Source organism: Numida meleagris, chromosome Z (assembly GCF_002078875.1).
Source record: "Numida meleagris isolate 19003 breed g44 Domestic line chromosome Z, NumMel1.0, whole genome shotgun sequence".
NCBI lineage: Eukaryota > Metazoa > Chordata > Aves > Galliformes > Numididae > Numida > Numida meleagris.
The window spans coordinates 63,099,610-63,123,766 of record NC_034438.1 but is presented as its reverse complement, the minus strand read 5'-3'; the positions used below and the strand labels follow the sequence as shown (position 1 = coordinate 63,123,766).

The 24,157-nt window shown below is 38.5% G+C and overlaps 1 protein-coding gene across 1 annotated transcript in view; it reads right to left on the bottom strand.

The window, feature by feature from the left end:
* The window catches only part of SSBP2 (single stranded DNA binding protein 2), a 147,299-nt gene extending 123,419 nt beyond the window's left edge, over positions 1–23,880 (bottom strand). Inside the window, exons 1-3 of the mRNA XM_021381525.1 lie at positions 23,731–23,880; positions 15,730–15,791; positions 13,662–13,746 (exon numbers count right to left, since the gene is read on the bottom strand). Coding sequence (XP_021237200.1) covers positions 13,662–13,746; positions 15,730–15,791; positions 23,731–23,880 — 297 coding nt within the window. The remainder of the gene's footprint in view (positions 1–13,661; positions 13,747–15,729; positions 15,792–23,730) is intronic.

Here is a 24,157-nt window from a genome sequence, read left to right as displayed (position 1 = left end):
GAGCCCATGTTACCACAACTCGTTGCGATAGTAAGGCATGAATTTGGTAGAAATTCAAGTAGACTATTATCTGTTTGCTGTGGCTTGTGTTATATAATGTGCATTTCATATTTAGTGTAAGGTTTGGATGTGACAGTTCTAGTCAGCCATGGATGTCCACATTCCCTCAAGAGGCTTCCTCCTCATTACTTCATTTTTCTCCACCTCTCACAAGGCATTTGTTGTTCAGCTGTTCTTATTAAAAGCTGCATGTCTCCCACAATTTGTGATCTTCAGGACTCATCCTTCATCATATCACAGAGCAGATGGAAGTTATAATTCTTTGGTTTTTCTAGGCATGTGTTAAGCAAGTCTGAAATGAGTCACTTAGAGATATTAGCAGAGCAGTCAAGCCTATTACAAAATCTCTGTTTGGCATATTGTGCAAAAATAAGACTCTCACTTTGACGATTTATGAGGCTAAGGAAGAACATAGTCAGGCAAAGTGACTCAAATCTGGCTAAATACTGTTATCAGAAAAATAAAAATGCTTTAAATCAGCATAGTCTTGGATTGTACTTCATTATTCTGGCAGATACGAATGTCTTACTACATATATGCACATGTGGATGCATGTACCTAAGTAGAGTTCTCAAAATACCTTCTCATAATTACCTCCAAGAGAAATTTCCCCAGCTAAATTGGAACCTCTAAATGCAAAAAATTATTAGAAGATTACCTGAAATCTCTGCTCTTATTTACCATAATAAGCATCAAATGAAATTAAGAAAGAATACCGAGAGGGGACAAGGAGCATACACAGGAAGCTGAGAGGCTGTAGTCCAACATTTGCTCTCTACTGATCAAATATTTGTTCAATACTTTATTGATGTGAAGCATTATGTACAATCAGTGTTAAAAATTAATGCCAGAAGATCTTTAACTCTAAATTCAGAGCATTTGTTAGTCAATTTAGTATTCCCAGCGTTACTAAGCTACAACTTAACCTTCCTTAATAACTTTCTAGAGTGCTATAAACACATACGGCTTACACTGTGCAATGAATACGAATGATCTGTATGTCAACAGCAGTGAAGATAAATGTTTTTAAATATAAGAACGTAAAAAAGTTTGAAACAGGACCTTTCTCAATGTGTGCTACGTAAAACAAACAGTAGCATGTATATTCTCATTCTCAAAAGTAAAACACATTAAAAACTTGGTTAAAAAGACAGTTCACCCCAAATTATTAAAATCTAACACAGCTTTTGCTTTAGAAGCACAAATAAAATGTTACAGCACACGAGAAATGGAAATCTGAATTTGAATACATTGAGTTCTATTCCAAATACACTACGGGTACTGCACAAAGTTTTGCAGTAAGATAAATTTAACAACATCACTCTAAGAAATGGTTGAAGTTAACAGCCATACATCAAGACAACCAAGCCAAGAAAAAATGGCAACATCCTGAGATTTCCATCAAACAGGTCAAAAACGTTCAACAAAGCCTTCATCCAACCAATACTGTATGTCACAACTTCAGAAATAACTCAGATTTGTGTTAATTATAAAGTAAATGCCAGTCTTAGGAAGACAGACATGTAAGCCCATGAAGAAATCTATTATGGACTAAAAACACCTAATAATTAAACAGTGTGTCTATCAGCTTTTTAAAGATCGTCTTACAAACAAATTTTACCTGTACACTATAAAAATTACATTATTCTGGAAGACTACAAAGCAGCCTGAGCATTCCAGCAACCGTCTTTCATCTTTCGGCCTTCACTTTCTCCTGTACGCTCCATATTATGTCTTAAACCACCCACTTCTTTCTTAACCTGTTGAATAACTATTTCCTCTTACCTCCATGCAAAAGAAAACAAAAAGTTTTGACCTATTTCATAAATTTGACATGGTTTTAAATACAGTGTATACAGGTTCTTTTCAGTGTTCCATTATGACTAAATACTATTTTTTCCTACAAATCATTCCCTCAAAGTTTCATCTCATTACAAAGGCTGTTATTTGCTTTGTTCTCAATGAAAGTGAAGCCTAAAACATTCTTAAGAGGCACTTGGTTCAACAAGTCCACTGCCTACCTCTGGGAACAATGAAAGAAGAGCTAAATAGCCTTCAGGGAAGATGATGGTTCATAGAATCATAGAATCACCAACATTGGAAAAGACCTACAAGATCATCCAGTCCAAATGTCCACCTATCACCAATAACCCCACTAAACCATGTCTCTCAATGCCACATCTAAATGTTTCTTGAACACCTCCAGGGTCAGTGACTCCACCACGTCCCTGGGCAGCCCATTCCAGCACCTGACCACTCTTTCAGAAAACTAGTATTTCCTAACATCCAGCCTGAATCTCTCCTGGCGCAACTTTAGGCCATTCCCCCTCGTCTTGTCACTAGTTATAATAGAGAAGACGCCGATCCCCAGCTCACTACAACTTCCCTTCAAGTAGTTATAGAGAGCAATAAGATCACCTCTGAGCCTCCTCTTCTCCAGACTGAACAATCCCAGCTCCCTCAGCCGCTCCTCATAAGGCCTGTGCTCCAGACCCCTCACCAGCTTCGTTGCCCTCCTCTGAACACACTCCAGGGCCTCAATGTCTTTCTTGCAGTGAGGGACCCAAAACTGGACAGAGTACTCGAGGTGTGGCCTCACCAGTGCTGAGTACAGAGGAACAATTACATCCCTACTCCTACTGGCAACACCATTTCTGATACTTCCTTATAGTACCAGTTACTCTGTCAGAAGCTTCCACTTAATTCAAACTAATTAACCATTTTACTTCTAAACTCTGAGAAAATGAAATCTCCATTCAAAGAATAAGAGTTGAAATTTTGGGAAGGATACGCTGTTTTTTCTATTTGAAACAAGTGCTTCGGTCCCCTTATTAAAAGTGAAAGATGGCATATATTTACCTATGAAATTACAAATAGGAAAAAAATTATGTGCACTGTAAGAAAATACATTCCTGTATAAACACTTACAGTTTGTATCTATGACATGGAGTAGTTCAAATCTGAGTAACTATGCTATCCAAGAATGTATGCAAAGCAATGAAGCAGGAGGGCAGGGACAGAATGGGCACATCTTTCTTTACAGAAATGTGAGGAGAATTCTCTCTGGGGTTTTCTTAACATGAAACTAAACTTAACAGGAAATAAAATTTAAAAAAAAAAATCCCTGTTTTCCTGCAAAAAGTGTCCCTGTAATCCAGTGAAAATACCAATTTCTCAAGTTGGCCAATTTCTGAAGAACAAAGGAAAACAGTTCAACAGTCTTGGAGATAACATCACAATTCTATTTTGTGCTACTTGACATACACCCATAAATATGTGGACCAAATCCTGACACAAGTTAAGGCAGTTTTCTTGCAAAAAGTGATGCCTAACTTGCTGGGAGGACGAAGCCTCCTTTTCATTATTCCTTTCTGAACAATTGCATTAAAGAACATCTACTAAGCAATAAAATTGAGCAGTCAGAAGACTGGAAGAGTGAAGCTTGACTGTGCACAATTCCACAAACACCATTACAAGAAGAGTCTCAGATCATGAATAGCAGCCACTCTCCAAAGCAATAAATACCATCTTCCAAAAAGAAATTCATCCAATTTGATATTAGTGACCCTTTACAATTGATAACTGAAATGTAAGAGTCCTTCACATTTTTGACATCTTTCAGGTTTACTGACTTCTGGCTACACAGAGGAGAAAGCCAAGGACTTACTACCTTGTAAAGCACTTTTAACAGAGAATCCTATACTGAACACAATTTTTTAATTATTTTATTTTTCTAATAAACAGAATGACATGGTTTATTTATCCACCATGTTCAGACGGGGAATTTCAGAATAAATGTCAGAAACCTCCTTAGTCTCCTTCTAGCTTTCACATCCAAGAGTATTTTACTCTATCTAAACAGTAGAAAGCGAGGCATATTTCTGCAGAATTAAAGAGTTGTAAACAAAGGCATTTCATTCATACTTGAACATAACTTATACAAAAAGCAAAATTTTTTATTCTAACAATGACTTTATGGAAAAGAGATGGTCTTCATTTCCATATCAGTTATGAAAAGCACTCTGTGACCACTTAAAAGAAGTTTTTTGTAGTTTTAAGAAATAATCTGTGCTCCAGGTGGACAATGGTAGTCACCTACACAGTAAGACAAACTGTATGTCTGAAGAAGATACTTTTGTCTCTAAAGGTGAAATTACAGATACAGTGATGAATAGTAAACGTGTAAAGGGCCTTTCACAAGTCTGCAGAACTACTGTAAGGAATTGCCAATTAACTCTCCAGAATCACTGCTTCAGCAGAACAATACTTAAGCATTACTGGGCAAAGCAGGCCAAGCAGAAACTATGCAGTGTAGCACATATACTTCTCAGTCAAGGGAAATCACATCTAACCACAAAACTGTGCTTGGGAATCTCTGCTATTAATGACAACAGCCCATGGAAACAAGGAGAACCTTAGAGACAAATAGAATAAAGCAATGGAGAGTTCACAGGAAGGCCATAAATTGCTTAGAGATCTAAAGTCTGTCAACTTCCTCTCATTTATATATCTCTGTTTTTCATGACCCTGTGGCAATACAGTTTGGCATTTGTCCCATGAATTACACTGAATTCAGCATTTTGTAGATCCTGTCTGCCGCTCCGTCTCTCCTTCTCTCTGCTTCTATTTGTCATCTCATGCTTTCCACAGCTTGGAAGGATAGAAAAGTGCCACTGGTTTTTGTTTTAAGCAGAAAGTTACCGTGGATTCTCCATGCCCTGCTCTGCTGAAACTGACAGCTAGAAGGCAGGTCTAGAATCCAGTTTGCGTCAGGAAATCTGGGAGGACCTGAAAGCATGAGCTGCCTAGCGATGCTGCCTGCAAAATACCATAGTAGCAACAGCTGGAAAAAGAAAGAAAATCAACAGCAAGAAGATTGCTCCATCTCTGACACACATAAGAGTTATAGAAGGAATTCCTCTGATGGACCGAAAAGATCATGACTGCTAGGACCACCTGGAGAACATTACAAGAAAATCTGTTTTCAGAAATTATCCTGAAACAGAAACAACTTGTCTGTACTGAGGTCATCAAAAATCTTCACCTAAAAAGACAGCTCTGTGTGGGTTCTAAAAACTAATTTTTTTTTTACATACATATTTCATGAAAATAGAATAAAACAGATCTTACTGCAGAATAGTTTTCCTTGAGGGAACAAAAGGCCTGAGATTTGTGGTCACTTTCAAGAAACATTCAGTGCTGATTTCAAGGAATATTTTCTCACAGACCTTCTGTGGAAATCATGAGTACTTAAAAAAGGTGTAAAAATATTCATAGTCCTTCAAGTTTTGTGTACTACTAATGATATGTTAGGATTTGAATAACACTGAAGGCAAGCAAACTCTTCTGAAGGAAGATAGGCACAAAGAAGAGGAAAGAAAGTAGTATTTTTACCCCTAAAATATGTCAACAAATGCAAAGATCTAATTTGTTTCTGTGAAAGACTAACAGATTGATCAGCCATCTCAAGTGTCTAAACACTATTCCGATTAACCTCTAGAAAAAAATTATTTGTATTGTCATGATTTTAGAAGGAATAACCTGTATAACATTCATTATAGCAGTCTTTAATACACCCTACAACTTTCAAGTAAAGCTAAGCTCCGAGTCATACAGCTTACTATTAAAACATGCTAAAAATGAGATAGAAATGTGATACAAGCTGATGAGAAAATACAGTCTTTGAAGGAATAAAAATGCCTTTTTCTTATCCCTTAAATTACCCAATAATGTGGGAGGCATAAGAATAAACAAGAGACCCTTACTCGTACCAAAAGTGATCTTTCAAATAGCCATGGAGGAGACACTAATAAAACCTTACCTAGAAAATAATCAAGAACTTACCTATAGTTGCTTGTCAGAATTGATAGATCCCTCTTAGTGTCATGAAAGAAATTCCACTGTACTAAGCAAGGGAGGCATAAGAACTTCTAGACCACAGAGCAGGCATGTCCAACCCGCAGCCCATGGACAGCATGCATACCAGCATGTCTTGCAATGCACCCATCCCCTCTGCTAGCTATAAAGATGGTGTCTCTTTCCTGCAGAGTGGCCCCGGGCACATGCCCATGATGGCAGTAATGACAAATAATTGCAGTACACTGGCTAGGCACAGGGCTCTGAACAGTGAAGAATACACAGCCGTGCTTTCACATTCTGATGAAAGGAATTTGAAAATAGAATTGTAGAATCCTTAGAGTTGGAAGGAATCTTTAAAGGTCACCTAGTCCAACACTCCAACAGTGAACAGGGACACCTACAGTCCATCATCCCAGTCCAGCCTGACCTTTAGAGTCTCCAGGGACTGGGCATCTGCCACCTCTCTGAGCAACCTGTGCCAGTGCCTCACCATCCTTATTGTAAAAGACTTTTTCCTTATATCCAACCTAAATCTCCCCTTTCAGTTTGAAACCATTTCCCCTTGTCTGATCACCTCAGACCCTACTAAAGGGTCTGTCCCCTTCTTTCCTACAGCCCCCTTTAGATACTGAAAGGCCTGTCCCAGGTCTCCCCAGAGCCTTCTCTTCTCCGGGCTGAACAGCCCTAGCCTGACCTCATAGGAGAGGTGTTCCATCCCTGGATCATTTTTGTGGCTCTCCTCTGAACACCCACAGGTCCATGTCTCTCCTGTATTGAGGACTCCACATCTGGATGCAGTGCTCCAGGTGAGGTCTCGCCAGCACAGAGCAGAGGGGCAGGATCACCTCCCTCTCCCTGCTGGCCATGCTGCTTTTGATGCAGCCCAGGGTACGGTTGGCTTTCTGGGCTGCAAGGGCACTCTGCTGGCTCATGTCCAGCTTGTCATCCACCAGTACCCCCAAGTCCTTTTTGGCAGGGCTGGGCTCTATCCTTCCATCACGCAGTTTGTACCGATAGCGGCAGTAACTTCTACCCCTGTGCAATACCTTGCACTTGGCTTTGATGAACCTCATGAGGTTCTCCTGGGCCCACTGCTCAGCCTGTCAACATCTCTCTAGGGTTGGCAGCCCATCCCTTCAGTCTGTCAATTACACCACACAGCCTGGGGTTTCAAGATTGCCCACAAAAAAATCATCCATTTACATTTGCAAGACTGTTTTCAGTTGATATAAATACATGACCTGCAAATTTTCAAATGAAATATATAGAGTTGTGATCAGATATTCAACTCAAAAATCATGTCTCTTTATTGGACTTTCATAATCCCTGTCTTAGCAGAGAAAAATATCCTTCACTTCACAAATACAGCTTATTCATGTCATCACTTTCTGGAAGTACACACATTTTGAACTATTATTGTCAATGATGAAGTACAGGAAGAGCAAAATGTCATCAAAAATCTCTGATGAACACCTTGAGATCTTACTAAGAAATGCAACCACTGCCATTGAACCAGACTGCTGTGTTAGTGTGAAAAAAACATGGTCAAATATCCCACTAGTTTCGTGCTTTTGTTCCTCTTTCTCTCTTTTTTTTTAAATAATGTTTTAAGAAAAATATTTAAAATTAACATGTTTTTTTACTCATATATTAACTTTATTGCAAATTTTGCAAGGGCTGCTCTGAAAGTAATACGTCCTGTTTTATTATGTTGGTCCATAACATCAGAGGCAGATGTTGGCAGTATGGCAGAAGAATCATAGAATTGCTCAGGTTGGAAAGGACTTCTACGATCATCAAGTCCAACTGCAACCTAACCATACTACTCTTACAATCCACCACTAAATCATGTCCCTGGGCACCACATCCAAACGGTTTTTAAACACATCCAAGGATGATGACTCAACCACCTCCCTGGGGAGCCCGTTCCAGTGCTTAACAACCCTTTCTGGAAATAAGTTTTTCCTGATATCCAACCTAAACCTCCTCTGGCACAACTTGAGGCCATTTCCCCTTGTCCTGTCACCTGCCACCAGGGAGAAGAGACCAGCCCCGCTTTCCAGCCCTTCTTGAAGATGGGAGTCACATTTGCTAGTCTCCAGTCAACCAGGACATTCCCTGTTAGCCAGGACTGTCGAAAGATGACGGAGAGTGGCCTGGCAACCACATCTGCTAACTCCCTCAGCACTCTAGGGTGCAATCCATCTGGCCTCATGGACTTCTGAGTGTCCAGTTTGCGGTGCAGGTCCAAAACCATCTCATTGTGGATTGTGCATGGCCTATTCTATCCCCCATCCCCATCTGCCAGCTCAAGGGGCTGTGTGCCCAGCGCACAACTAGTCTTACTATTAAAGACTGAGGCAAAGAAGGCATTAAGTACCTCAGCCTTACCCTGATCCTTGGTCACTGTGTTGCCCTCAGCATCCAACAATGGATGGAGATTCTCCCTAGCCCTCCTTTTACTGTTGATGTATCTTTAGAAACATTTACTGTTGTACTTCACCTTAGTGGCCAAGTTCAATTCTAGCTGGGCTTTGGCTTTTCTAATTTTCTCCCTGCACAGCTTCACTAGGTACTTGTAATCCTCATAAGTTGCTTGCCCCCTCTTTCAAAGACCATAAACTTTCCTTTTGTTCCTGAGTTCCAGTTTAAGATCTCTGTTCTGATTGGTTAGAGGTTGAACCTTCCCACCAATATCCTGTTACATGTTGTTGCTACGTGACAGATGGCAGCAGAGGGGCTGTCTGACAGAATGGCATCTGTTATGGAAGTGCATATGAAGCAAAGGTGTATCACTGAATTCCTCCATGTAGAAAAAATGGCACCCACTGACATTCACTAACACTTGCTGAATGTTTACAGAGACAACCAGTGAATGTGAGTGCAGTGAGGCGGTGGGTGGTGTGTTTCACCAGTGGTAACAGTGGATCACCTTTGCTGGCACAAACTGCTCTGACTGTGGCATGCAGGCTCTTGTTCATTACTGGTGAAAATGCATAGGTAATCATCATGACTATTTGTAAAATAGTGTTTTGTAGCCAAGAATATGCTCTATCAAATAGCGTTATTGTGCTCTTTGTATTCATTGTAGTTTTCATGGAATTAAATAGGAGGTATTACTTTTGCAGCAACTTATGTATATGTAGCACAAGACAATTCTTCTTTACTTAATGCAGCCCAGGCAATCTAAAAGGTTGGACACTCATGCAATAGAAGATTTTAACCACTAGGCAAGGAAATCACCTTTCAAGAAAGAACTTCACAGGTTTATCCTTATACCAGAGTTAGAGGTGTGAATGAATGGCCAAGCCAGCAGAATTGGACATCGGCCACTCCTGGCGGACAGAAGCTCATTGGTAGGGATGATTCTAAAAATCCTTTCTGCTCTGAGGAATCACATTTACACACTAAGTTTTCAGCCTGTAAACAGATGGAAAGAAACTAGGAACAATATGCACATGGGAACCTGCTTCTCTCAACAGAAGATCTCAGCTCTAACTCAGATAAACAAGATTTTAAAAAGAGAGAGAGAGATCTCCTTAAGACACTGTTAAGAAAGAAAACCCATTGTACAGTGAAGTCTGAATTTTGGCTGAGAGCTACCATAGGAATGACTTTTCACAGCACACAGGTTTTCCTCCAGAAAAAGCTACAGATACCTGGAGAATGTATACATATTTATATATATATTTTTTTTTTTCTGCTTGAAATGCTCTATTACTGCTGAAATGCCTGCAATATTAATAGACTAGGCAAGCATCAGTTTTCTTTCCTGAGTTACCTGTAATGTAAACAAAGTATTTCTAATTCTAAGATATTTTCATTAAACTTCAAGGCAAGAACATACCTCCCTGAGCCAGTACTTACATGTCATATGACTGTCTTTTCAAACCCCAAATGTGAACCTAATGAATTCACAGCATTGTTCACTTAGGAAAAAAAAAAAAAAAAACATTTCCAACTGCAGATCTCAGGAGAAAATAAAAATAGAATTTCTTTTATATCATATGGAGGAGCTGGGTTTAACCTCAGTATGAGGAGACAAAACCTTCAAATTGAAAGACAGAATAGTCCTTTACTTTTTTATTTACATTATTTTTACTCTGATGAGCACTGCCAGTACTGCAAGCAGTTATAGCCTCTACCTTGAGTCACTTCACATTCCTGCTGTCAAACGCCATAGATCCTTCTCCTTTCACTAGCTTGATAAAAATCCAAGTTGTAGTAGTTAGTATTAATACAATTTGAATTTTTCTTGACCCATGGAAATACAACTTCTGCAACTGTTCTCTGCAGAATAAGGATGCTACTGTATAGAGTAACATGCACAGATACATCAGAAAGTATAAATAACAGTTATCTAAAGGAATTTGTTTTTCTTGTTGTTTTACACAAATAGTCAAGAACAGATTCAGTGGCACAGACTGATGGGCAAACAGAGGCTGAGACTCACTTTGCATTGAGCAAAGAGCACTGATATTAGAGAAAGCTTCAGATGCACTCTTCCTCATGACAGTGCTGCAGATGGGTTCTCAAAAGGGCACTGCTAGCGTTTTCCTCAAGAGTACTGCAGATGTACAAAGCCCAGCTGCAGATATTTAGTTGTATTAAAATACAAGCAAATCAGGTGCTAAAATGTTATGGCAAACTAAACAATAAATTAAACCTCATCATTCAAAAAAACTTGTCCAATAATTAGGGGCACAGGATAATTAAATGGCATCATTTTTTGCAGTGCTAGTTGAAATACTGTGAAACTTGAAGAAAAGTAACAAAACCTTTCTGAGCATATTTGTTGTATGAGTTAATCTCTGTGTTGAAGACTGAATATCAACTGTGTTGTCTGAGGCAGCAACATTTCACAAATTAGTAAAGCATCCCCAAACACATTTCTTCTTCATCAAACATTCTTAAATCTTTCTTCCTTCACAAAAGCAAGACAGAAAACACATTGGGTCAGCTCATTCAGCCTAATTAGTGTTAAACGGGATATGCCTAATATAAATAGACCACAAACATCTTCAGCAAGAATGATATTCCCAGGTCAAGTAGAAAAATATATACCTGATAACAAATTCTAAATTGCTAGTATGAAATACTAAGCAAGTCTTCTGTGCTTTTTGTACTTGGTAATTACAGTTTTCAAATATGACAACACAGCTATTAAAGCTCTATTCCTTGACCTGCAGTCTCACTGGAGGACTGGTATAACAGGCTGGCTTTCTGACAGTCTGCAGTGGGAGTGAAATTTTGACCCCTCCGTAGTCAACACTCCACATGGGTCAAGATTTCACAAATCATTAATAAACATAAAACACACTTAATGGTATTTTATAACTATTTGTTGAGTGTGTTAATATGAATGTATAGTGTGGTCATGAAATACTAAATATATGCAGGATTTCAACAGTGTGAACCTAACACAATGCAGGCTGCTTTACAAACAGCACATGACACTATGGAACAGTTATGAGTACTTCTAGGTATCAGAAAACTTTATCTAAACTGTGAGAAAGCAATGCAACAGCTTGTTTTTCTTGTCACATTAAAGGATTAAGAAAGCTATTAGAAATGCTTGGTGAAGTAATTGATAAAATAAACCCATTTTTTTCCCTAACATAAACATTCATCTTCCTTTGTGCAGATTGATATGCACATAAAAGAACCACATTTTATTTCTCCTTCATCAAACATGACTTTATACAGTAACTTAAACATCACACAGTTGTGTATCACATGCACACTCATTTGAGTATTTTCTCATTTTTTAACATAATGTAACATTTACCACAATGCAGATGAACTGAGCAATAAGATTATTTAAATCCAAAATCCACAGAAGTTTGAAATATTAGAAAGCTAATGTCAAGATAAAAAATTTTATTTCACATAATTTTGATTCAGCTACTCAAATTCTTAGCATCAACTCTTAGATAAATAGTGAATTTACAGATCAATGAAATTCTCGTAAGTTTAAAGAAGCATTCTTTAAACGGACTCCATTCTGTTTCAGATTCCAAGTACTTTTTAATTTAAATTTTCCTCTCACTGCTAATAATTTCAGAATTATTTCACAGCAGGCTTCAAATTTTTTGCTTTTGATACACACATTGCACTGCAAGTATACAATGCCCCCACTGAAGTCAACTGTCATACTGTGGATTCTAATCTCCAAGGATTAATTCACTAATGTCATTCCCTGAAGTCATAAACTATTCTTATGGAACTATTTCTCCCTCAGTGAGAAATTAAACCTTGCTTTAACAACAAGGATTCAAAACAACAGCAAAGCTGTTGAAACGCTGTATTCTTCCAACGACTGTGTACTGACAACAGAACAAGTAAAAAACATCATGGGAGTTCTGCTCCCAACAGTTAAATTGTTCTTAATTTGAGCAACATGCTTTGCCAATTTGGTTGACTTTAACACCTTTGTGAGTGGAAACTTTCCTCGTGATTTTGTTCCCTTCTCCAGCACTGCTTTTCTCTCATTGATTATTATGATGAGTGATCAGCGTAGCATGGATACAACAGTGCAAAGTTATCCAAGCCCTTTTACCAGTCAGCCTCATAATCTGACCTCTAAGGATAAGGTATTAAAGCGTTATTGGTCTGTAAGTAAAATAAGTTTAACAGTTCTAACTGTGTTGTTGGTGCATTTGTAGCAGTCACAGTTAACTACATATAAGGCAAGATCATTAATCATTCACATGCTAAAGGAAAACAAGCCATATTCAGATTATGATAATAGCAATACATAATGGTCAATTAGCTGATTTGTTAATTTTTTTCCAAATTTGTAAGACACTGGGTTATTGCAGTCCAGTTTTAATTTCATATATCTTTTTCTGCAGGGACTACAGAATATTTCTAAGACAGATCTGGAAAACTCTGAAGAGGTTTCAGAACAGTGCCACGAGGGTGTTATACTCCCTCCTTGTACTGTATAAATGATCCAAAGGAACAACAGATGACCCCAGTTCAGCCAGCTTTCTGAGGACTTCCTTAGTGAAAATGAAATCAACAGATGGAGAAGAGCTTGCTGGAGATAGAACCCAAATTCCATCGTAAGCCTGGAACACAGTTCCAGATTTCTAAAGTGCTCCATGTGCATGATGATAATTGAGAAAAAGGAATGAAACTGTTCCAGTGTTAGGAGTTCTAGTTTCTAGAACTATTTTTTTGTAGTGGGAGGGAGTCTTCATGGGCAGCATACCACCAAACTCCCTACTGTGCTCTAAACTGTGTCTCAAACATACCAAAACTGGCATAATGCTTTACATCCCATGATTCCTCCTGTTCTCCTGGACACAAAAAATTCTGTTTAATTTCCTCTGTGGTACATTAAGTATGAGAACAATCACACCAGAACTCAGCATGACCGAAGCCAGGGAGTCAATTGACAGAGTACGGATATGTGGACAGGACTTATCTGTCCTTCCATTTGCCCTGTGCCCTTGTGATTGGCCTGATGTCTCCATGTGGAAGAGATAGAATTAGCAATTCATTCTGAATTAATACACAGGACAGCACTTTGATCTCTGAGGTGGGTTACGGAGTTTTCCAGGTGGCACTAGGTAATCACGCAATTAGGATGTCCTAATTCTGAGGCATCCCCAGGAAACATGAATGTTCCTTATATGTGACAAACATGCACTTGAGATGCTGTCATGCAGAAATACTTCTGTATCACATGTATATATACAGATAATGAAAGCATGGTAAAAACGGACAAAACTTACATAGTCATGAAAGGCTTTTGCTTCACTTGAATGTTCACATGTTTCTCGTCTTTCTGGAGCTGCACAGTAGAGATCCCAAAATACACTGCAAGTGAAGAAAATCACTAAAGTGAGAAAATCATTGTGAGAAAATCATTCCTCCAATAGATTTCACAGTGCACACCACACATGCATGTTCATGTGTAGAAAAAGATACATCACTCCCTTGCCAACAGCTGAAAGCACTTACCTCTATGAAAGAGTTTAGGCTGGTAAAACATCTCTGAGGAATCAAGTCCTGTTATCTGATTCTCTGAGGCAAGAGTGCTGTATCCATTTAAAACTACAGAAAGTATGAACCAAGAAGCCAATCTGATACACAAGGTTAAAGGGTTTAAAGCTCTGCATTTAACCTTGAACCTCTGGTGACTGTTGCTGTTTACCTCCACAAAGCACGGGAAGGAACAGATACATACAATAATAACTTGAAAAGGCATGAAACTGAGGAGAAAACGGAAGAGTTCTTCCAAAGTCCAATACCATGCTTTAAACAAAAGTTCCTAGAGAAACACGTGTACAGAGAAGAGTAGGAAATTGGCGGGTATCTTCTCTTAGAGCTTTTGGGTTATAAGGAATGAAAAGAAATAGTGACAGCTACAATCATTCTTTGTCCTATCACTCCCCTTCAAATGGAGTTATGCATGAATTCATCCTAACACAAAGTTTCTAGAATGAAAATATGTGTATACTAGAACAATCATAAGAATACAATTTGTTAAGAGTTCAATATTGTTTACTACTTAGTCCAGCATCATAATAGGGAATAGTAGAAAACCTGAACACTCTGCTGCCAAAAATCAAAATTAAGGATAATGCACACTTCACAGGTACAAGAAACACAATGTCCTAATTAGGCTTTCATCACATAGGTAATAAAAACAGAAATCTCAGTGAAGAATATGCCACATTTTACACAGCTGCATTAAAATCTTGGGTTTTTGTGTTCAAATGGGACTACTTTAAAACTTGTAAATTGTTGTACTCCTGACAGCTGGTTGTATTCTCCATAGTTTTGTATTCTTGTAAACAAAGACATATTGGACATATTCAAATCATGTGACAATTAATAAACAGATTGGCTAAATAGCAGTGATTATGAGCACTCTTTTCTCCCTGCAAATTTTACACTTACAAATGCATCTCTGTATAACAAATTTTTACTTGGGCAGATAGTGATAGGACAAGGGGGAATGGTTTTAAACCATAAGAAGGTAGATTTAGACTAGATATTAGGAGGACATTTTTCACTCAGAAGGCAGTGATGCCCTGGCATAGCTGCCCAGAGAAGCTGTGGATGCCCCATCCCTGGAGGTGCTCAGGGCCATGTTGGATAGGGCACCGAGCAGCTTCTTCTGGTGGGTGGCAACCTGCCCACAGCAGAGAAGTTAGAACTGAGTGGGATTTAAGATTCCTTCCACCCCAAACCATTCTATGATTCTATAACTCCATGATTCTGTGGTAACTTACATTGAAAACTACAAATTATTTGTCTACCCATACACTGAGCTGACAGAAACTGTGCAAGTGCAGATACTGCAACACAAAACCCATGTTACACACACTGCATTTCAAAAAGGCTGCTGGTTTGGGTTCATCTGATTACTTTCATATGCTATACCCATGAATAGAGTGTAGGCAAAAAAGCAAGGAAGCTCGCATCTAGATGCACAGTCACTGTAGGTATATCTGCATATGTTAGGTAACACACATATGTTTTTCTTCCCCAAAGTGCAATTATTTGGGATACGTATAAGGATACTTTAAATTCAGTTTACTGGAGAATGGTGAACAAAGAAGTGGAGGCCACCTTCTTTGAATTCACTATGCAGTATCTGTTTTCCTGTGTCTAATAATACCTGTGTCTTTTTGTCTACTTTATTTTCTATTCTTTCATTTCTTAGTAAGAAAATATTTCTTGATGACCATCTCCACATTCTTTTAACAGTGTTCACTTGAATTTCTTGCCTGCAGCTGCTGGAACTTGCAATCGCTGTGTTCTAAATATAAGAGGAAAAAAAATTTCACTTACCACCACCAGGAGTGCAAGAATCCTGGGGGCTCCCCCAGTGTGATGTTTTTTTCCCATCTTATCTGAAACAAAACCGTAAAACACAGATGTACACTTCTGTGACTGATGTGACTAAAAAAACTTACATAACAATAAAAAAGAAGAATAAAGCAATTAAATAAATTTAAATAATTAAATAAAACATTCTGTAGTTATGAAAGGCTTTAGCATCATCAATCTGAGTGGACATACTATGTATTTTATTATTTATACTATTTTAGCCAATGACTTTTATTTTGGGAAAGTATATTTTAGAATCTTTTCATAGATTGTAAAAATAATTTTATTAAGGACATATTTTTATCACTCCGCCACTGAAACATGCTGTTCTAAAACTACCTAAAACATTTTCCAGTTTGCACTAGGAAAAACTTAAGATACAGAACTAGTGTTACTGATTCAGCAGGTGGCAGTCTTCTCTCCACATTCAAAGCTAGCCAATGCTTCAGTATCCTCAAGGAGTGCTGTACTGTTAGAGGTAGCGAGACAAATACACCCCAGCTACAACCTGTTCTCCCACCACCCAGTGGAAGTGTAAAACTAGTTTGGCTTACTTTGTCTGCACTGGCAAACGTTCTTGAATAGACACACACTGTCTATGAGTTTTTTTCCCACATATGAAGTCTGGTTTATTCAAAACTGTTTCCAAAGGAAATGCAATTTAGGAATGTTTACACCCTTAACTTCACACTTACATTGTTAGCAGCTAACTCAGTAGACAATACGCCATGAGAGCATCCTGTCTCTGCAATCCTTTACAAATGCTCTCCCTTAACTATTTTCAAGCAATCACTTTATTAATGCCATATAGTTTGTCTTAAACTACAACAGTAAATAGTTTGGAATACAATAAACCCAGTATAATTGTTTTAGGAGCTCTGTTGCAAATAACTAGATTCTGCTGAAGTTTACATAATGCTGTACAGAGACAGCATCTTGTTAAAACTGAGTGGAAACCAGAGCATTACAAACACTCCAAATTCCTCCAGTTACAACTACACACAGTGCTATTTCCTGCCCAAATAAAAAAAAAAAAGTGTTTAAACACAAGTCATATTCCACTCTACAGACATAAGCAGTAACTGACAAAAAAAATAAAATATTTCAATGAAAAACCTAAACAGTCTTAACATGAAAGGTATTTAAAGTTTTACATTAAGGCAAAAAAAAGCATAGTAGAAAAGGTGGACATAGTGATCATACTGCAAGAAGCACTGGGATTTTTCTAAATAGAAATAAACTTTAATTCTCAACTCTGGCTTGATTACCACTCTGAAACGTTAAGAAATTTAAACAAGTATGTTCTTTCAGGAGTAAATAAACACTTCATACACCTAAAAATGTTCTTTGCACACATATGAAGCAACCTAATATAATTTCAATATGTTACATAGGTCACTCTGAAAGCATTTTCATGGAAATTACAAGAGATACAAAGAGCACAATAACACCATTTGATAGAGCAAATTCTCAGCTACAAAACACTATTTTTAAACATGGCCACCACCATTAGCTATGCATCTTTGCCAGTGATGAACATCAGTTTGCATGCCACACTAGTTAAAATCTGCAACAGTGGAGGTGGCCCACTGTTTCACAGCTGCTATGACAGCACTGCCAGCATGGCTTCAACCAAGGGCAGATTGTGCCTGACCAATCTGTTGACCATCTGTGATGGAGTGATGGCAAAAGTGGACAAAGGAAGGGCAACTGAAGTTGTCTACCAGGACTTGTGTAAGGTCTTTGACATGGTCCTGCACCACATCCTTATGTCTAAATTAAAGAAATATGGATTTGAAGGCTGGATTATTAGTTGGATAAAGAATTGGTCGATGGCTGTACACAGAGGGTTGTGGTCAGTGGCTTATAATGTCCAGGTGAAGGCCTGTCACAAGTGGGTCTCTCTTGTGAAAAATGCTCTTCAAAATCTTTATCAATGACATAGTGCAATTGAGTATACACTCAACAAGTTTGTGGATGACAACAAGCTGAGTGGTGTAGATGACAAAACAGAAGGAAGATATGTCATCCAAAGGGACCTGGAGAGCTCAAAAAGTGAGCAGACAAGAACCTATGGAGGTTTAACAAGGCCAAGTGTAAGGTGTTGCTCTTAGGTCAAGGCAATCCCAGATATGAATACATACTTGGAGAAGAACTCATCAAGACCAGCCCTGGGGAGATGGACTTAGGGGTTCTGGTGGATAAAAATCAGCAGCATGCACTTAGCCTGGAACGTCAACTGTATCCTGGATTGCATCAGAAGGGAGGCGGCCAGCAGGGAGAGGGAGGTGATTGTTCTCCTTTACACTGCCCTTGAAAGGCTCCATCTGGAATAGTGCATTGAAGTCTGGGGCCCTCAGTACAGAGAGGATGCAGAGCTGCTGGAGTGAGTCCAGAGGAACTCATCATGAAGATAATCAAAGGGCTGAAACACCTCTCCTATGAAGAAAGGTTGAAGGAATTGGGCTTGTTTAGCTTGGAGAAGGCTCTGTGGAGACCCCACTCCAGCCTTCCAGTACTTGAAGAAAGCTTACAAGCAGGAGGAAGACAAACTGTTTACACAGTCTGTTAGTCATAGGACAAGGGGGAATGGCTTTAAACTAAAAGAGGGGAAGATTTACGTTAGATGTTAGGAAGAAATATTTTACTCAGAGGGTGGTGAGGTGCTGGAACAGGTTGCCCAGTGAGGCTGTGGATACCCCATCACTGGAGGCATTCAAGGCCAGGTTGGATAGGATCCTGGGTATCCGTGGTCTTAGTGGTTAGCAATTCTGCCATAGCACATGGATTGGAACTGAATGACCTTTAAGGTCCCCTTCAACCGACACCATTCTATGATTCTATGAAAATGTTGCCCATGCAGTTCAGTCGAGATTGGCAATGTGCTCCATGGTGTCATGGTTTTATGACATTCGGTTATTGGTATTCCACATCATAACATCATGTAGTGAATGTACCTGGTTCTCAGAAGAGGAGGACTACTACATTCCCCAGGGGACTTTGCTCTTCTGTTACTGGTTTCCGGTCAGACGGAAGGATAAAAACTCGGAGATCACAAGACCTTGCTCTCTTTCCGCCCGTCTCTCATCCCGGCAGCATCTTGACCCCCAGCCATCTTATCATCAGTATTAGAGTAAGGCCTACTTTAATTTTGGACGCTCTCTCTCATTGTACTGGATTTATCAGCTTAAATTGTAATTATATTGTATTATAGTGTGTTATTTTGCATTCTGATATCTTATTTAGTAAATTAGTTTGTTTCTCCTCAGATTGTTGCCACTGTTTTGTTTTTAGGCCCATCTCCCTACCCTTTTTACCTTTTCCCTTTCCCGGGGCATGGGTCCGTGGGTTCCCCACCCCATTCGTCACGGAACCAGGCCGAACCTGCCTGTAAACCGTTGTCACATGGTCTTCAAAGTGGTACGGGGCCTTGCATTATCATGCTGCAAGAGAAAAGTTGCCTCTTTCTCTGCCCAGGTTCTGGAAGTTCAAGCCTTCAGCTTAGTCAGCATCATGATATAGTGGTCAGAGTTGATGGTTCCAGGAAATACAGAAGGATCACCGCTTTCCTATCCCAAGAGACAGTGCACATCACTTTACTCTCTAAGGGATGCATCTTCAAATTTTTCTTCAATGGGGAATTCACATGTTGCCACTCCATGGACTGCTGTTTTGACTTCGGCTCATAGTGGTGACACCAGGACTCATTATCGGTAATGATGAGATCCAGAAAAACTGTCACCTTCATCATCATATTGTCAGGATCTCAACAGGTCCTGACAAACTTGCATACGGTGCTCTTCCTGTTCCAGTGTGAGCATTTGTGGCACTCACCTTTGTGATACTCCAGCGTTGGCACCATCATTTTCAACACATTGAAGCTTATATTCCACTCCATACACAGTTCCCTGGTCATAACCCAGTTCTTGCGGATGAGCTGATAGAGATGCTCTTCATTCTGTGGTGTGATTGCTGTGCATGGCTTGTCTTTCACGCTGCTGTGGCAATTGCTGAAATGCACCACCCCCCAACTTGCTGGGCTCATATCCACTCTTTGGTCTCCATAAATAGTCAGCAAGCATCAATGAATGTCAGTGGACACCATTTTTTCCACATGGAGGAATTCAGTGACACACCTTTGCTCCATATGCACTTCCGTATCAGACGCCATTCTGTCTGACTGATCCTCTGCTGCCATCTGTTACATGGCAAAAAAATGTAGCAGGATACTGTTGGAAGGTTCAACCTCTGCTGCCATACCACTAACATCCACCTCTAATCTTGTGGAACAATATTCAGAACAATAGGAAGTATTACTTTTGCAGTAGCTCTTGTATACAAATACTCAAAACTACTCAAAAATCATTTTGCCATTTAAAAAATATTATACAAAAGTAAACTCCAGGCATAACTTCTAACTGATAAAGTTGGCAGAATAAGCCAGTTGCAGGGCTCTTAACCCCACCACCACCACACCACTTAACAGCACTTAGTATAAAAAAAGTACTTCTCAAACTGTGGAAACCCAGCCTAAACTGTGCCAGATAAAAATGTTAGTAAAAATGAAAGACATAAACAAAGCCAAAGTCACTAACATAGTTTTATAAACAATTCAAATGCACTCCTCTGGGGCATAACCATTTCCCACATGCATTCAGCATGACTTAGAAGGACTTGCTAGAAAGTTTCAAAAGCAATGTAATGGAGAGGTGCAACATATGGTCAAAACCATTTTTTTCCCTGAAGTTTAAAAACACTCTGAATTAAAAGTAAAGATTGTGTTTGCATAGAAAGGCCTCACTACATCTAAGCAGTATTCATCCTCTTCAAAGCATGGCTTACTGAAATTACCTTATTCGCAGGTCTTATATTTGTCCTTTTTAATAGGACACAATTTATTCTCGTAAATGCTTTCAAAGCAGGAAGCTAGAGGGAATGTGAAAGTTTTGTTTTATTGTCAAAAAATACACACCTCACATGGCAGGTCTTAGTCTACCTGAACAAACAAAACGAATTATGAAAAATTATAAACTTAAACCAAAAATAAAAACTCTTATCATCATCTGCATTAGTAAAGAGCTTATAACACGTGAGAGACATCTGTCTTCTTGGTTTAGCCAAGAAAATGGAATTATTCCTCCAGTGCTAAAACCTAAATTCAGGATAGAAAATGCATGTGATAAGGACCTGCTCTTCAAGACAACACAGTAGTTGCTACAACAGAAAAAAGATTCAGGAGCAGAACAGTTTATTTTATTTCAAGTATTAGTGTACGGCATCTGAACAGCTCTATTCAATCCTCATGAGCAAATGGCATGGTTTAGCTCATAGTACAAGTGCCTTGCCATTCTGCCAGTTGTGTGACAATTACAGATTTTGGGATGAAATAGCTACTGAGTTACTTCCACATATTACTTCATGTCATGTCTCCTGAAAGGAAGTTGATTTGTGGACCAAAAGACAAGAATTATAGATGTTTCCAACATTCAAAGATTCAAAATAAGGTTAGTTGAACTGGAGGTCCTACATTTTGTAGATTAAGGCAACAAAATTTTGAAGGGTGTACTCAACAGGGACCACAAAAAAATGGAAAGCACTGTTTCCCTTGTAAATAAGAATGACTAGCACAGATCATACTGACCCGTGAACCAGCTCTAAAAAATTTATACCAGATACAAAGCATCACCAAATGAAATCGTCCTTAATACAACTATCTCTAAGTTATACAAGTGATTTTATGATATCCAATTTAAATTTTCTTCTCTTTTTTTCCCATTAATCTTATGCACATTACTTGCTAGATCTTGAAGAAAGGGACATTTATCTTTGCCATTTGTACTCTTTAATTATCACTGATAGCTGTGCAGCTCAGATAATCCATATGTGTTTATTTCTCTTTTGTCCAAATACCCTGGGTTAAAGCAACTTGGAACTGAATGAGTTTTAAAGAAATCCATCCAAATTATTCTGGCAGATGCAGGCTGCCAGAGTAGAGAAAGCAGTGAGCTCAAACAGACATACTTTTTAAGAAGTGATCAAGACAAGACAAATTTTGTCCTATGCAACCTGGGCATCTCCTACACCTGAAGTACTCTCCCAACCACCTCAAATCACAACAGGGTAGGCTCTTCCCAGCAGCCATGAGTCAGAAAAATGATACATGGAAGGCTGCAAGTTTCACATCATCATAAAGCTGTATGAAGCCATTTTTTGCAGTTCTCAACTGCTGTTTTGTCATTTTCAGCCTGTCTTGTAATTTTCCCTCTCTAACAAGAACAGTGACTTACATGGGATACAGAGTGGTGCTACAGCTATTACATTGTGGTTTCCACCTGAGGACTGAATGGGCATCACAATGCAAGATTCTGTTTACTCCGCAATAAACTACCTTTTCTTTTTTTTTTCAGCTGCTTCCACCACTCACCATTTAACTTTGTGCTTAAGGTTACTTTCTCCCACTCTTGTTAGTGTACAGTCTTCTCAGTCTGAATCTCATTGTATCATTTTCATCTCAAATATCATATTTTCCAGGCTTCCCTGTAACAATGGTAACTGCATTTTGTTCCAATATGTAGCCATTTACAAATATTATTAGCATTGCTTTTGTCTTTACCAATTCAGTACATTACTATGATTTGTCTCTTTACATTGCAATACACTATATTTTGTCTCTTGCCATTTTTTTGGATAAATTTCAGCATCAGACTGAATTTGAAAGATTTTATATATTCTCAAATTACATTTGTTCAGACCTGAGAGTTTCTCTGTAATCTGAGACTGAATTAGGTTTTAAACGCTAAATTTCAAGATACTGTATTGAATGTTTTCCTGAAATCCAAATGTCATACCAGTTACACTCCTGCCAGCTGCTCATTTTACACATAAATGATAAAAACAAAATGAGCAAAATGAATCTTGCACAGTGCATTATTTACAAATGACAGCTGTTTCAGGATAGGTGAGATATTTCTTTCCTATTTTTCCATTGCTTTACTAAGGAGAAAAAAAACAATTGTCAGAAACATATTTTATAAGCATAAACTGGTACTACAACACTCTTACTTCTCTCTGTTACATGAAGTGTCTACAAACACAGAAACAACCCTTCTATACTCACACTCCCCTCTTCTATCTCCAAAATGTCATTACTAGCATAGTAATTCTATTAGCTTTGAAGGAAGATCAGTTGAAGCAGCATATTTTCCTACTACAACATGCTGCTTGGTTTTCTCACGTCTGCTCACCATTCATCTACTACTACTATATTAAATGTTCTCATCAAAGACATGTTCAAAACAATAATAAACCGCAAAGACCTCAATATATTTGGCATACATTTGGGTATTCTTGCATCCCAGAATAAATGTAAAATATTAAAGAAAATACAATTTATTTACATCTTCAATATATGTATATAAGTCTTTAAAAAACTATGAAAAACAATAACTATTATGCGATGGTACAAACTGCATCAGAAGTTAAGAGAACTTAAGAAACAGGACCTAAATGGTTGTAGACGTAGTGGGTTCACTAGATGAAAAGAAGCTAAGTAGTTAGAAGCATGGTAGGAATACGTAGCGAGATCAGCAGAAAATACCTGCTTGCTGTGTATTTAGAAAGGGTACATCACTCATATTGGAGATTTCAACAATATCACAAAGGAGTACGATCAATGCACTCTCCATCATACACATATAATTACAGAAAATAGGTAAATCTTTTTTCAGTGTAGCACCAAATCAGACAATACGGCTAACAAATCACAGCAAAAGTAATTAGGCAAAGGCATGCAAAATGACATGGCAAACTCACTTTTTGCAAAATCAGAAGTATATGCTGATCAACGTAAACAGATACGCAAAATTGTCACTGCTGTTTATTTTAAACCAACACAGGTTTAATTTCACTTGCACACACACTGGAAAGTTGTACAAGGGAAAAAAAGAGACAAAGAAAACATACCTCTGATAAAAATGTCTGGGCTGATTTCTGTGCTCCTACATGGAGCAGATATTCATACACATACAGTGCTAGCCTGAAAAACAAACAAACAAAAAGACAGTATTTAGTGTTGCGTATTTGTTTGCTCCTCTTTTTATGAAGATAGGACATCAGAAGTTTGAGTCGCACGCTATTTCTTTTCAGAAACCACTATGTACCAAACATGTCAAATCTACTGCCTACACCAGAACTTTTAAACTAGACACATAGGTCAATCTGAGCTGAGTTGTTTAAATAGAGGTTAATTAAATATTATTAAAGCCCTAAATTACTTAGAGTCAACATTTTTAATGATGTTTGGACAGGTGCCCAGTTAGCTAACAATTGACCTACTGCTGCTCCGTATTTGCCCACAATACACCACGCTCATTGTAAATACAGTATATTC